We start from the raw sequence: 15,848 nt of genomic DNA, 5'->3' as shown, positions 1-15,848 counted from the left end.
TGACAGCTGGGTCAACTGACTAACTAGTTACTAATTTATTAAGTGTTTGGCTATTACATACAGTCATTTAATGTGTGATCAGACAAATGTATTTTTAGGCACACATAGGATTTTGTTTGTTTTTCTATCCTTCAATCTGTATTTATATTGGACCCGCATGTGGGCTGTAGGACAGCTTGTTGACTTTTCTATCATCAGCTAATTCGATCATGGCCCTGTTGTGGTTTTAATTCTGCTTGACTTCCTGCCTGCCCGTCTCTCCTCCCAGTCCCAACTGCTTCTCTCCGCTCCTTCCCGACCCTTGTGAGTGTCTCCCCTAGAGCAGAAATTACATGCTGCTTTGTGCCTGGCGTAAACAATGTTTTCAACAGTGCAGGCCTGTCCTGTCTCTCTGTGTCTCTCGCTCCCTCTCACCCTCTCCTATTGCCTCAGGGGATGAGTGGAGAGCACAGGGAGAGAGTCCGGATAAAGAGGGGGGAGGTGGATTGATGAGAGAAAAAGAGGGAGACAGGGGGGTATCAGTGGAATAAAGAGAGTAGGGGGTGGTGGTGAAGGGAACAAATGAAAAAGAGCAACAGTCTGTTCCCAGAGTAAAAACGGTCTGTGTAATAAGCATAATAAGAGGGGGTGAAGGGCGACACCTCGCCACCAACAAACAGACAGACGCTCTCACATACACACACACACACACCGTCGTCTAGATAACTACCATTCTGTGTAATGATAGTCAATGGGCTCTGATTAACTTCACATTACCTACATACCCTGAAGCCCCTATCTTTGCCAGCACTCATCACTTAACTTGTGCCAGCAGAGACATGCTGGAGGAAGAGAAAGCAGGTAGGCATGCAGACATGATGAGAAAAGTGCAGTGCTTGAATCATGTGTTTTTAACAGCAAGGGCAAAAGGGATAGTTTTGGTAAGTGTGACACATAAGCATGTTCTCTGCCTGATGGAAAAACCCGCCGATTTAGTTCCTTTCTGGCTCTTTATCTCCTCCTCTTTCCTTCGCTTAGTGTGTGAGGGTTGGCAGCCAGGGATCTAGAGGTTACATAAAGTGGTTGTGGATCTGGGTAAGAAAGCAGAGAGGTGTTACATAAAAAGCTGTAGCTGGACAAAGGTTAATAAAAGTGGAGCCTTGTACTGTAGGCAGGAGCACGAGAAAGAGAGAAAGCTTGAAAAAAAGAGAGAATGGCCATTACATAAACAGATAAAGATGGGCTGAATTATTGGTGGCTTTGCTTTGCGGTTACATAAAGAGATGGGTCCATCTAGCAAAATGAAAGACAGAATGTGATGTTTTTTGTGTCATCTGACAACATGTGAACTTGTAAGACCTAACAGACACGTTTTAATCCACCCACACCAGTCAAACATGCATACATCGACTCGCACACTCTCAACACAGGCTTGAAAATAGCCATTTAGCCTCTGTGTAACACTGCTTACATTGCCCTCTGATCTTTTAATTATTTGCTTATCCCAGCACACACACACACATCATTGTGCAGGCTCCACAGCCCAGTCCATCCATTCCTCATCTATCTGTTTTCTCCCTGTCACATCCTCACCTCCCCCCTCCCCGGGTCTGCTTTGTGCAAATGTCATACAACACTCTCTAATATCTACCACACTGATGGTGGTGTGTGGGGTGGGGGGCCATGAAGAACTTGTGCTTATTAAAGTGTGTGCAACCTCATCTGTCATAGTCTCTATGACTACATGGACAAAATAATATTTTAACATGAGGTCCACATTAATGAAATGCTATAGATTTATATATATATATATAAATCTTATTTCTCCTTTGTTCTGTTTTTTAGATACTACTACAACAAGAGGATTCTTCATAAGACCAAAGGAAAAAGGTTCACCTACAAGTTCAACTTCAATAAACTGGTTTTAGTCAACTACCCCTTCATTGACATGGGCTCCACTGGTAAGCCTTTGAATGGTTAGCCATTTCTTTAATCACACAATATGATGTCTGGGTACACATGGTTATAAAGAGAAATGTATATATTATTTCTATTTATTCTCTGCTTCTTTTCTTTCCCTTTCTAGGAAGCACTGTCCCTCAGAGTGCTCCTCCTGTCCCCACCGGTGCAGGGACCCATTTTCGCTTCCCTCCTTCCACACCCTCTGAAGTCCTCTCCCCTAACGAGGACTTGCGCAGTCCAGGGGGCATGTTCAGCTCTGTGGCCCGACGAATGGCTCGTGGCTCTGTCAGTGACTGCAGTGATGGCACTTCAGTCAATTCTGAGATTGAAGAGAGTAACACAGGAACAGGAGAGGAGAGGGCGGAGAGAGGTGTGAGCGGAGGAGGAGGACCTGGTGGCGGAGGAGGCTACAGGAGCATTATCCATCCCCGTCTGTCTCATGAAGCCCTGTTCCGGATGTATGGAGGGCCAGGAAACCCTGCTAATCACCCTGGCTCCCGTGGCCCCACAGGTCACCGTATCCACCCAGAGCCACTGTCCCCCTTTCCTGTGTCACCCCTGCCAGGACCAGGAGGAGCCAGCCTCTTAGCCCCTCCTCTATCACCGGCGCTATCCATGACACCCACATCTCACCTCCCCTACACTCCCTCACCCACTCTGTCACCTATGTTAGGCTCACATTTCTCCTTCAACCCAGAAGACATGAAGCGATACCTGCAGGCCCACACCCAGTCAGTGTACAACTACGGCCTTAGCCCCAGAGCTTTCCTCCAGTACCCCAACATTGTCATACCTCAGCCCCACCGGCCTGCTGCGGATAAGGCTAGTCTGACTACAGAGAGAGGAGCAGCTGAGCGAGTGGAAAGAGCCACCGGAGGAGGAGAGAGAGCAGGAGACCGGCATCATCATCCACCTCTGGCCCACTCCGCCCATCACCACCCGCATCCTCCTCACTCTGCCCACCCTCACCCTCATTCCCACCCTATGCATCACCCACTCCATCTGGGTGAGGAGCCCCCACACATGTCTCCCTTCAAATTTAAGCTGCAGCCGCCACCACTGGGCAGGAAGCAGAGGGAGGAACAGAGTAAACCCAGGCAAAGTTCACTGTCTTCAGGCTCAGGATCCGGGTCCATGTCCTCTACCTCTGGCCTGGGCTCCTCGCTGTCATTCAGCAGCGACCTTAGCTCAGCCAGTGGCTCAGGCCTCATTTCTGCCTCCTCCTCGACGCAGTCCCTAAACAGTGCAGGACTTCCCAAAATAAAGGTAGATTTTCTCAAATTTAAAAAAGACCTGTTTTTACCATCCAGTGAGTTCCTTTTTATTCATTATTGTTTGACCCTCTGTTTTTACAGGTGGAGCCCATCTCTGATATTGAGTCAGAGGAAGAGGTGGAAGTGACAGACATTAGTGATGAAGACCCAGATGAAAGAGATGAGGATTTTGAGCTCTTCTCTTCTCGCCACTCCAGAGCTCCTGACCACCACCATCACCACCACCACCACCACCACCATCATCACCACCTTGCTAATGGCACAGCCCCATCTCAGCCCCATCCTGATGAAGACCTGGATGAGGATGTCTTCAAGGCCCCTGCTCCTCCTCCCCCTGGCCTGATGCCTTTTTACAGCTCGCAGCACACACACTCCAGTGTGAATCGTGGGCTGCCCATCCTCAAGACCGAACCCATCGAGCCAGGAGAGAGCAACTTGCCCCCACCTCAGGGGACCTCAGCAGGAGCCCCCCAGACCAAGTGCATCCCCCTGAAGCTGCGCTTCAAGAGACGTTGGAGCGAAGACCAGCGCATGGAGGCCTCACAGGAGGAGTTGGATGACAAAAAAGTGCGACCAGAGGAGAAGAGGGAAAGGGAGAGGCAAAGTAATGGACAGATGGAAATGGAGGAAGATGGGACAGGCAGCGGGGAAGGGGATAGTCCTCCTCCATTAGCGTACGAGGGCTCTTTAGCAACACCACTGGCCTCGCACCGGAGGGTGAGCGCAGAGTTGCATCGTGCTACTGCACAGCTGTCTCTAGAGAATAAAGACTGCTGATGAGAGCCTCAGTCTAAACACTACTGCCAAAGCAGTGCAGGAGGTGGGATAGGAGTATGTAAATGGTCCCTCTGTAATCTCTCTCCCCTATAGACAACAACAAAATTCCTGAAACCTTCAGTGACCTGAGAGCACGGTCCAATATACACACACATAAACCAACACCTCAAACACAGCCTGTCACTTGATGTGTCAGACCCACCACTAATCATCTGTCTGGATCCAGGCTCTTCTGGGACACATGCTTATGGGACACGAGGGACTCACAGAGCTGAAATCAGAGGGAGGGATGTTCACCTCCCACCTGGCCAGTGAAGCTCCAGATGCCCTGCCCCACTAGCACCGCTCCCACCTTCAGGCCCCCATCATTTGGATCAGCTGCCAGTCAACACTTTCCTCAGGGGACACACTCTCCCTAACACCATGCGACTGTTCTCATGAGACAACGGGACTTTAAGTGCCTGTATCAAAAAAACCCACAGCCCTGGAGTGACATGTAGGAGAGCAACAAAGGGGAGAGTGTGAGGTAAAGAGGAGGGCTCATCATTCTTTAACTCACAAAACCCGTGTGAACAAATGACTGGGGTAAAAAGGAAAGTGTGTGTCAGACTGAAGAGTGGGGCTGTTGGGTGTTGTCTGACCGACTCTTAAACCTGGCCCACTCCACTCAGGGAAGCCTATTGCTGTATGTTTATTGGATTCATGCACACAAATACACAGGAGCAACAGAAACCCAGCCAACACTGACACTGAGCACTCAACAGTGTTCAATGCAACACACGACACACACACACACACTGACACTCTGGTATACTGTTCTCTCAGAGCTTTTGACTTCTATATAACCTTCCTTCTGTCTCCCTCCAATTCTGCCCCTCTTTCTCTTATGGACCACCTGTGGAGAAATCATGACTCTGCTCACAGAAATAATTTTAACCCCAGGGAGATGTGAGGAGAGGAAAAGAGGAGGAAGAAGAGCTGCTGAGGGGACCACAAGGGGGGGAGGAGAGGAAGGGTTTGTGGGATTCCAGCAACTGTTGACTAGCCTTCTTACCTCACCTAACATGGCTTGTACACTGAAAAGATTTTCCCTCAAGTCTCTGCAGCACAGAATCATAGTTCACCAGCTAGAGCTCATCTAACAATCATAGATAGTGTTAAACTAAACCAGCAAACACACACACACACACACATGCACAGCACTGCCTTTAGCTCTTAAACGTGGACCTCCAGCTCTCCCCAGCACGGCCAGATGCACAGTTATTTTGCCCTCCGTATGATGTAAGTGTAGTAATGCCAAAAACCCCACGGTGTTTGATACTTGGATAATTTTTCTAAACAACTATTAATTCTTCTTGTGATGTTTTGTGGCAGTTTATTGTGCAATAGTACCACCTTCTTGAATTATAGCGTTGTTTCAAATGCGTGTTTATGCAATTGTTCTGTTATTCCAGCTACATATTTGATTACTTGATGACTGTCCTCTTGCAGTTGAAAGGGATAGCATAGATGTAGATCGTGAAGAAGATTCAAACCGCGCTGTCATAATTTATGTGAACCTAAGACTACAACATGGTTGTGTTTGCTTAATTCTGGGTGGTCGTCGTATTTCTGAACAATAGACCATTGCTGTGTGTAAGAGACTGTCGTAATGCAAAACAGGCTGTTGGTACTATTGGTAGTCATGTAATAAGCAGGATAATGTGTTGTTCTGATGACCGGATTGTGATAGATTATGCTCTACATAAAGATAAACAAACCCACCCTGACATCACACCCATAGGTGATGCCTCTGTTGTCATCATGACAACCTTCACAGTTGTCTGGACGTCTTTTGAGAATTCTGTTGAGACCAAAATTGTTTATATGTACCACTGTAAACATAGATCATGTATACCAGGGGAGAACACAGCTCCACCTCCACCCATTGTACAAAAGTCATGTCAAAATACAACCCCCCCCCCAAAAAAAAAAAAAAAAAACGACAAACAAAAAAACACCCACTCTCATGTCGAGCAAGTAGCTTGGCTCCTCCATTGGCTGAAGACCGTGATGTTACTTCCTTTTTTTTAGGCAACAATAACTACGAATGTATATATAAAAAAATAGCACTTGAACACAAATCAACGTGATAAGACCTAGCTATCAAGCCATAAATCATCTCTGGGAAGAATTTATTTGTGGAGTTACTCACTTCTAGAGGCCATTGCTGGAACTGCAGTTGCGTTCAAATTTCACATCTAGCCGTGCTGAATGTTACCCTGAGAATTGGTGAGGCTGGCAGGCCTTTTGAGACTGAGAGCAGAGAACACCTCAAACCTCTCTCTCACACACACACACACACACACACACACACACACACACACACACACACACACACACACTGCCTCTCTATGCCTTGTTTTTATAGCATGTACAAAAGTGCAAAGTGAGCTCTAATAACATGCATACAGACTATATCTTTATATATTCTAAAAGAAATTATTAAAGAAAGGTAAACATTTTAAAAGCATTTTAATGATGTGATTGTTTCAGGATTTTTTGTAAGTGGATTATTTCGAGTGGTAAGACATGTAATGCCACTCACTACATACTATAACATGGTATTGTGGGTAGGCAAAATGAAGATCCTGTCCGGGGCTTTTTCCTTGTACATTTGTTTCATAGATAAACAAGTCAGAGAAAAACAGCACAGCCAGTCTACCAGAACAAGACCAGCAACAAGAAAAAAAAATCAGAACTCGAACAGACTGCTAATGATTCAGACGGTTGGTTCACTCTGCTGTTCACTTCATTTGTAGTAGCTTGCCCTTTCAGCGCGCAGCACTCTGCTCTTTCCTGTCTACAGTCTTGCTCAGCTCAGCGGGGTTCTCCCTGGTTCGCGCTGTCCTGGCCCCAGGCCACCTCTCTTGGCTGGCTGTCTGTGTGCGTGTGCGTGTGCGTGTGCGTGTGTGTGTGTGCAATCAGAGTTAGCTCATGGGTTATTGGTAAAGTAGTAATCTTTTCTCTTCAGTCGGTTAGCATAACACTCCAAAGTTCACAGGGGATTGGGGGTGGGGGGTGATGGGGTTAATCATTACTGTAAGATAAGGTCAGAAAAGTCGGACATGTGGAGCCCTGTCCTGGAAGTCCCTCTGCTCAAACTATGCATGTTTACACACACACACACACACACAAAGTGAATATGTCGGTGATATGTTTAACAGTCCCTGTGGCCGGGTCACCCAGGCGTCTGATTGGTTAACTGAGCCATGTTGACCGGCGGCCTGTCCCCGCCTGGCCAGCAACAAGACAGATCTATAGCAGCAAGCTGTGAGATAGATGGCCTGCAGGCGGTCTGTGTAGCTGAGCTGATCGAATTTCCTCATCAGACCGCTGTGGTCTGGACCGGAGCATGTCACAACATGCATACACTCTCACAGACCCACCAAGTCCTGTGTCTGTATCTGAACTGACAGCTGCCTTACTACTACTGTTCATATCTTAGCAACGAATAAGACGCCACTCTCTCTTCTTACCGTTTTCCCTGCTCTCTTTCAGGCGTCATTTGACTTCCTGCTAGCTGCAGTGTGATCTGTTTCAGACATGATATGGCAGGGTAAAAACCATTGATTGGAGTCTGATTGAACCACAGACTCTCTCTCATCCTGGTTCAGGCCTCAACAAAGAGTAGACAAACAGCACAAACATTACATTTCTCTATCAAAGGAATAACAGTTTCTTGGGTAATTTTAATGATGTCTATATTGCTATTGATTATTGTTGTTGTTATTATTGTTCTCATCGGGTTATTTACCTCTCCATCTGGCATTATTATTCCACGGCTCTGTTAGCTGTTGCTTTTTATGTTGTGTACATCACTTTGGAGGATGTGCCCTCAAACTCCATTCCCTGTTTTAATCCTTCGTGCCCTCAAACCAGAAAACCCTTTTCCTGTCTTTAGTTTTTACAAATGTAATATAACTAAGATGTGTAATAGTAATTTTGATGCTGACAGAAGTAACATCGGGGCTTGAGAGAGAAGTGCAGTCGCAGAGGATTTTATTGTAGGGCAGGGGGAGTGGTTTTATCTTTCATGTCTTGTAATTTTAATTTTATATTTTTTTTTTTCTCTTGTATATTTTTTTGTTTATTTTTTGGGGGGAGGCAGAGGGGTTGTATCATTTTAAAGGAAGAAAAAAGATGTGTATTGTTTCACTTTGTAAAGGTCTGTCTTCTCCCTCTTTCAGTCTCTCTCTCTCTTCTTTCACCTCTTCTCCCCCCGAGCAGTTACATAACACTCAGATGGAGAGATGAGAGTTAATACCATGATGTAACATTGAATTTCTCCACTTCTTTGTGTTTTTTTTTTCAAACTTGTAATTAAGCTGTAATCAGGGTTAATTAAAACCAGTTAAAACCCAGTATGAAGATGACACTTGTTTGTTTATTTCTGCTCTTCTTTCATGCATCCATATTCATGAATGAGACATAATCAGGCTGCAGTTCTATCAGTAAACAAAGAGATTGACTCCTGACCTATTGTCTCGTCAATAGTGAGCCAGGAGTCTGAGGGATTTTGGATTTTTAATTCATTACAGAAATAGTTTTTATACTTGTGTGTACACGCAGCAGCAAAGACCACCCTCCCCCTAACTTTTCGTTGTTTTTGGTGCCTCCAGTAACTTCCTAACATTAATAGCTGTTTGCTCAGCAATGCCTCACAGCAGAGGAAACAACCACTTCAGTTTCTGTTCAAATTTAACATGTTAATTAGTCAGCGGTTAGTGACTAACATTACAGAAGGACAGGCTCCGTGTTTATGCCGAGCTAAACTGGGATGCTGTCATAATAGAAAGGATGAAAAACAGGTTTCAGTCATCTCCTGAGAATCTTTGAATCCATGTAACTGTGAAATTAAAAGTTTAGAATAAAACAAATCTGTTTTATCATAAAGCAAAGTTATGGATTCACCTTTATGACTGTGTTTAGGTCAAATTTAATACACGTAGCTGCTGAGCTGCAGATTATATATGTAGCCGACAGAGAGAAGAGCACTTTGTCTGTGCTGCTGCTGTCCATTCATCCACATAATGCTCACATGAGTTTCGTCCATTTACTGACGTCAGTATCGACGGCCTTCTCCTCAGATCACTTACAGGCACAAATATATGCAGGGAGGAGGAGGAGGGGCAGGCGAGGCTGCTGGAGTAGTGATGAAGAGCTGCTGCCACCTTTGAATGGCACTGTCGGGTTTTTTAATGTGATTTAATAAAAAAACTTAAATAGAATGAGAAACATCACAAACTTAGATTAAAAAAGCACCAGCAAAATATATGTCAATAAATGTATATGAATTAATCATAATCATGCACAAAGCAGCAGTTAAGAATTTTCAATAATCACTAAAATTTGGAAATAAATTGTTAATGCCTGTCATGCCTTCAAATTTGTACGTCTACGATGTGTAACTGGTGCCAGTTGTGGAAGAAAATAGTTTAAGTGATTCCAAACCCTCATTGTTTTGTCTTTGAGCTTTTGTGCAAGCTTCTCCTCCATTTTTTGACGAGTCCTAAGGCTTAGAGACCTTTAATGAAAGACTATTGGCACTACCCGAAACACTGGAGACTGATGCCCTGGTGGTACCCATGGTGTTACAATGTTATGCCAAGAAGACCTCCTATGTGAAGAGTCTAAGGACCACTCTGAGTTTCCTACCAGAAGAACTTGAGGACCTTTGTGGTGCAGGATCCACTGGACTTTAGTTCTGAGCTGAGCCAGATGATGAGTTTAATCGGTTTTAATCACTCAGAAGTAACTTGACGGTAAAACTTTTTTCACCCCTAAAAGAGCTCCTACAGGGAAAGTTCCAGCTGTCATAACCTGTACAAAGACTAAAACGGCCTGTTAGTTCCTGCAGTGGAAAAACGCCTACAATGTATTAAACCTATGCAGTTAGGGCTACAAACCAAACCCTCTGCTTCAAAGGACTGGCTATCAGTCAGTAAGTGACCTTCTTTGACCTTGTGTATAGAGATCAGGTCCTCCATTCGCTGCACAGGACAGAGAAAGACAGAAAGAGAGAGAGAGACCACAGCAACCACTGTGCTCTCTCACCTGTGCCACATCCCCTCTACCTTCACTTCCTCTAAGCGCCTGCTTTCGCAGAAACTTGCGCAGAGCCGCCACTGTGCTCTACATATAACCACAGCTTATGCATTATGCACACCCTGCACAGCAGAAAGAATGCACACGCAGACTGCTGCATCCTCTGAGAGAATTACAATATGGTTCCATACAGAGAACTGCTAGTAAGTTGGCCACATCCTCCACCGTACAGAGAACAGCTGCACACCACACAGGAGAGCGGCACTATCACACGGCGCTCTTCACACACCGAGCACAGGCGAGTGTGTGCTACATTGATGTGGTTTGTTTGAAGCTCTGCTGCTTGTATTTCCTCTTTCGGCTGATTCCTTCCTGCTAAGTCCTCTAATTTAAACTGTATGTCCCCCACAGAAATATGAAGAAGTGTGTAACAACTGAAACATGTGTGGAAGTTAGAACTGAGACTTCAGGGTAAAGGCCTGTTTTCATGACTTTTTTGTATGTCCAACACAGAGATACTCAGTTTGGTTATTTCTCATTGATTGTCGCCCCCTTTTGGTAGAAAACTGTAATACAGCTTACACAATGTATCGCTGTTACATGTATGTTGAGAGATATTTACTGTTATTTTAAAGGCATTGGAAAGCAATTCAAGGACTCTTCAGGTTCTGAGGTGCTTCCATGTTCACCCGGCTCAGTCTGTTCACTGCACTTATTTCACAGTGAAGATTTGCTGCAGTGATATGTGGACAGATCCACATTTCAAATGTCTATAAACAATGAACACTGATTTTTGTCCCTTCTTAACTTCACTTTTGCATTATATATGCACTTCTATTTATATTTTGGGTTATTGGTTATGTCCCTTTCCTCATGGATTCACTGTATCTGTGTCTAGAAGTGGAGACACTCTGTCTCCTCTCTGTCAGTGAGAGTCATCACACTGTTGATACCAGTATGACTTTTACATTTTCTGTATCTAATAATGGATTACTGTCTGGGAATTGTGGGTTCTTCTTGACATTTTTTTGTTACGAACATGAGCCTGGGACTTTCCAGAGTTATGCAGGGTTTGTGCCTGCTGTTGATTTCTGCTTTTTATAGGCTGTAATCCTTCCCTTTAAACACATGAGCATCAGAAACTTTTTCTTGGATGTCTCCATCCTTTTCTGCCTCTTCCCATCTTGTTGTTCGCCTCTTCAGCTGAAGCCCACTTTCTGATTAGCTGATATTTTTTTACAACTCATGCTCAAAACGTCATGCAGACGTTAAAAGAAGCTGCAGTTATGGTCACCGCATCGGATGAATAGCTGGCCTTGTGTCTTCTGTCTAACACAGGGAGGAATCTGTGTGTCCAAGGACGCCTCTCCCTGTCTTCAGCTCCTGGACATGACGTGGAACCCGCAGAACAGCTGAGTGGTGTAAAGTTACTGTGAACAAGAATGCAGAGAGCACAAGGGCCCACTGTTCTCCGGAGTGTATAGATGTCAGCTTTCTGCGTTTAATAACGCCACCATGTGCTCCTTTTTCTGCCGTTTATCAGGGGTCACAAAGCAAATGGCTTCAGCATTCAGTGGCTGTGAATAAATCCTCATACAGCAGACGTTTATACATTTTTTTTTTTTGTGGTGACATCCCTTTACCCAAACTGGATTTATCTATGGATTTAATACCACTGTGAACCCTTAAATCCTTAACCTCCCAGCCTGAATGCAGCATTTATCAGATATTATTAGACATGGTGAAGCTAAAGGAACAAACCTGTTCTGATCCTCCACACACACACACACACAAAGCACTTCCATCCTTTCAGCAGCACACTCTGTCACTAAAAGCTCAAAGCAAAGAGCGCACACATTATTTTTTATAAGTCTATTCAAAGATTCACGACCCGGATTGTAAGGAAGCTTTCGATGAATTATTGTCCAAACAAGACGTTTCTACAAAGCAACAGTGCTAAATGCTAACATTAGCTTGCTAACAGTAAAGGGATAGTGTGCTGACCTTGAAGTGGGGTTGTGAGGCCTCCTATCCACAGTCAGTGTAATACCTGCAGAGGAGGATTGGCAGATAAGAGTGCAGACACACAAGCCACGCAATGACGTAGCAGCACGGCAGCACGTATCCACCTAAAACAGCCGACACCTAAAAGATTCATCTCTGCTTTAACCTCAGAAACATTTTCAGGCGAACAAAAGTCATTAAATCAAAAGAGCTACACTCCACTGACAGAAAGAAGAATTCTCACAGCACACTGCTTGTTGAGATATTTCAATCAGGACCAAAGTGGTAGCCGGTCTGTTAGCCATGTTAGCCATGCTGCTAGTGTGACTGATCAGTCAACTTAATCTGACATGTCTTTACTGAATATTTAACATCTGAGCTCCACTCTGATGATCCCTCTTCTGTGGGTAACAAGAATCCATTGCTCCAGGGTGTGTGTGTGTGTGTGTGTGCGTGGAGGCCAGCTTTAAGATGAAGCAGTGTGCATAAATCCACTCTCAGCCTTCATAATCTCAGTTTTATTGTCAGTTTCTATCATATTAGAGGGTTGCACACTCCTGACGGCAGCGCTGCTGGTTTTTGGATCCGTTTAGCCCCTCAGAACTCTGTTTGTATCTCTTGATTGGGGTGGGGTGGGGTATGCAATGTTGTGTGAGAGGTCAAGGTGAGGGTCAGAGGTCAGAGGTTATGCTCCTGTGAGCATCTCTCTTTAGGAAACTCTGAGGTGACAGACATTCCTGATGTGAGCCTGGCTTTGTGTGGAGTGGACAGATTAACTAGTTCATTCTAAACCATCACTGTATTAGAAAGGGTATCTGGTAGCCCTAGGCTGTGTAAACCTAGTCTGTGTTTATTCAGAGTGATATTTTCCTCTCGGTCTATTCCATCATGTTTCCTCCCTCTGTGCTGCCGTCTCTACCTGAGGCCAGCTTGACAGCAGAGCCCAGCAGGAGAGGAGGGTCTCTGGTGTTTGACTGACAGCCCAGTGACGGGTGCACAGAGCGAGGGTGCAGGGTGAAGGTCAGAGGTCAGGCTCCCATGGAGAAGGGAGATCAGTTGGAGGGACTTGCTAACATGGCACAGTGATTGGCGGGGCATGCAACAAAAAAGAAGATAACACACTGAAAATGAAGCAATGAGGTGATATTGATCCTCATAAGAGGAGCAACAACCAGTCCCAGAACTTTCTCTGTCTAAATAAGAACAACAATGGGTGTATTCCGTTTGGCAATTAACCCTGTGCGGTCACAATTCTTCTGTCCGGAACTTAGGTGTAAACCCAGGCCACACTTTAAAGTTTGAAAAAGCATGTGTTTTTATTGCTTACTGGTACAAAACGCTGCTGCTGGCATGCTCACCAACAGTCATAAGCATGATCACATCACACCTGTCCTCCACTCTCTCCACGGGCTCCCTGTGAAGTTCCGAATTTTAAACTTCTGCTCTTTTTTAATGCTGTGAACAGTCTTGCACCTTCTTATTTATGTGAGATTTGAAACATTCACCAACCCAGCAGGGCTTTGCGCTCTGCTGGCCAGCATCTGTTACAGGTCCCTTGGTCAAGGTGCAAACAGTGGGGCGACCGGTCTTTTGCAGAGGCAGGTCCTAAACTCTGAAATACCTTCTCCCTGAGTTACACGCAGTGACTGCCACTGTTTAAAGCCAAAGGTAAGACACAACAACTCAGGGTGGCTTTTAGTACATCACTCTGACACTTTTGACATTTGCTAGCTTAGGTAGATCTCACCTATCCAAATTCATCATTGACTACTTTCTACTGACTATATATGGATTAGAGGACGTGGATCATGAGAATCCTGACTGAAACGCTGTGCCTCAGACTGAGAACTTTTGGGTCTCCACTTGCAGTGCCAAACAATCACAACTAGATGTCACCCTTCATCAATATTTCATCGATATCCAGCCTCTCTCTCTTTCTCTCTACACACACACACACAAACATAGACGTGAGGCAAGCACACATGAGTGATGGACAATGTTCTCCAACAACAACAAAAAAAAGCTCAGTTCACCCAATCAGAGCTCTGGTCTGTTTTTAGGTCTACACATCTCTCCCATCACTGAGCTGGAGTGAGAGAAGCAGCCGTGCGGACTGTGACAGCAGCAGGGGGCGCTGCTCCTGTGTGATCCCGCATGGAAGTCTGTCTCAGCATGAGTCTGGTCCTCCACTACACACGGAGCAGGGGATTATGTAATGTTTACTATTATGACACTATATCTTCTGCAGGGTACCGTCATGTCCTCTGCTCTGCGCTGAAACTGAATGTCATGTTATCAGGGTGGGACGTGCAGAATGCCCGTCTCAGGCAAGTAGCATCATCTTAAAAATGCGCTATGAGTTCCAGTCAGAGATCAGCACACACACACAAACACACACACACACACACACACACACACAGGTTCATCTCCGCCACTGCCTGCAAGTTGCAAACGCGGGGTTAGCCGAGTTTACGCCAGACCACGCCCCCTTAGTCCAGCTGGTGGCAACACTCGTGATGACATCACCGCAGCGTGTGCCCATTGGCCCCGAGACGCGGCACACCTGTCCAATCGCCTGTCGCTGAGGTGACGTCATCCAAGACGGGTCCCGTTCACTTTCAACGGAGTAGGCGGGGCGCAGAGATTACCCACGTCAGAGCGAGCGCACTGATTGGATGAGAGCGGTGAAAGTGAGCGTCTGTTGCTGAGAGAAAAGGGAGAGAGAGAAAGAGAGAGGTTTGTAAGAGGTAGCGATGCGTCTGCTGCGCCAAACGCAAGAGTTAATGAAGCACTGAGAATTTTTCCAACGTACAGCCTGTTCATGTGTCTCTACTTTCACTCTGTTTTACCTGACTTACAACAGAAGGACTGGAAATACACTTTGCAGTAGTTTGGATGCTGGTGGAATTTAAACACTAACCGCATTGTGGTGCTTTAATCGTGCTGCACCAACTTGTACCTGAACAAGCTGCATTATCTGCTCAGGGACGGCACTTGTGCTGTCAATTATGGTAAACATACTCCTTTTCAGAAGGGGAGGGGACATTTGTGTCTTTCTATTGGCTCCCAGTTGTGTGTTCCCTCCCCTCGACCCGCCCTCATGCTGTTCCTATGGTTCCCAAGGCTCTTATTGGATACTGTAATGTTTGGGACAGGACACCGGTCTGGCTCAGCATCCACGTCGCCATTGGTTGGATCCCCCTGTCCATCAAGCAGACTTTGACAGCTGGCCGCGCCATCCGCTCTGTGACGCCGGCGCTGATTGGCTACTGTACCTGTCAGCGACCTCTCATTGGTCAGCTCGCCCAGCTGTTAGTGGTTCATTCACCATTTTGTGACTATAGTGGAAAAGAAGAGCGATAGTTTTTTATATCCTTGTTTGAGTTTCTGTGGGAGAAAGACATGTTTAGCGGAGGAAAAGTAAAGAGTGAGTCCGGAGCGTGCAGCCGTCAGCGCCGACAGCTAAGGGATGTTAAGCAAGAGTTAGCGTGAGGATCCTCATCGGCACAATAAGACCATAAATCTTTTTTTCTGGCGAGGGGAAAAGCTGTGTTTGGGGTGAGTTGAAACTTAGTTGCGAGAGTGATGTTCAGTTGACGTGCATTTTCTTTTAATTTTCCAGGAGCAGCGAGTTAGCACAATACGAAAATCGGCAGCAAACGGTCGGTCGGTTGTTCCGCTAACGTCCGAAGAAATGGAGTGACAACGCTCCGCGAGCCCCGGGGAGAGGGGAGGGGTGGGGGTGTAACAGCCTAAAAACTTTTG

At 45.7% G+C, this 15,848-nt stretch overlaps 2 protein-coding genes across 2 annotated transcripts in view; both read left to right on the top strand.

The window, feature by feature from the left end:
* erfl3 (Ets2 repressor factor like 3) overlaps positions 1 to 5,992 on the top strand; it is a 44,065-nt gene extending 38,073 nt beyond the window's left edge. The window contains exons 3-5 of the mRNA XM_028424409.1: positions 1,825 to 1,940; positions 2,066 to 3,207; positions 3,297 to 5,992. Of these exons, the coding sequence (XP_028280210.1) occupies positions 1,825 to 1,940; positions 2,066 to 3,207; positions 3,297 to 3,992 (1,954 nt within the window). The 3' untranslated portion in view covers positions 3,993 to 5,992. The remainder of the gene's footprint in view (positions 1 to 1,824; positions 1,941 to 2,065; positions 3,208 to 3,296) is intronic.
* Positions 5,993 to 15,414: 9,422 nt separating this feature from the next.
* The window catches only part of cicb (capicua transcriptional repressor b), a 31,474-nt gene continuing 31,040 nt past the window's right edge, over positions 15,415 to 15,848 (top strand). The window contains 1 exon segment of the mRNA XM_028424369.1: positions 15,415 to 15,641. The gene's annotated coding sequence lies outside the window, so the exon portion shown is untranslated.

The sequence above is a fragment of the Parambassis ranga genome, chromosome 16, assembly GCF_900634625.1.
Source record: "Parambassis ranga chromosome 16, fParRan2.1, whole genome shotgun sequence".
Taxonomy (NCBI): domain Eukaryota; kingdom Metazoa; phylum Chordata; class Actinopteri; family Ambassidae; genus Parambassis; species Parambassis ranga.
Note: the sequence above shows the minus strand (reverse complement) of the source record. Positions and strands in the feature narration are given on the sequence as shown.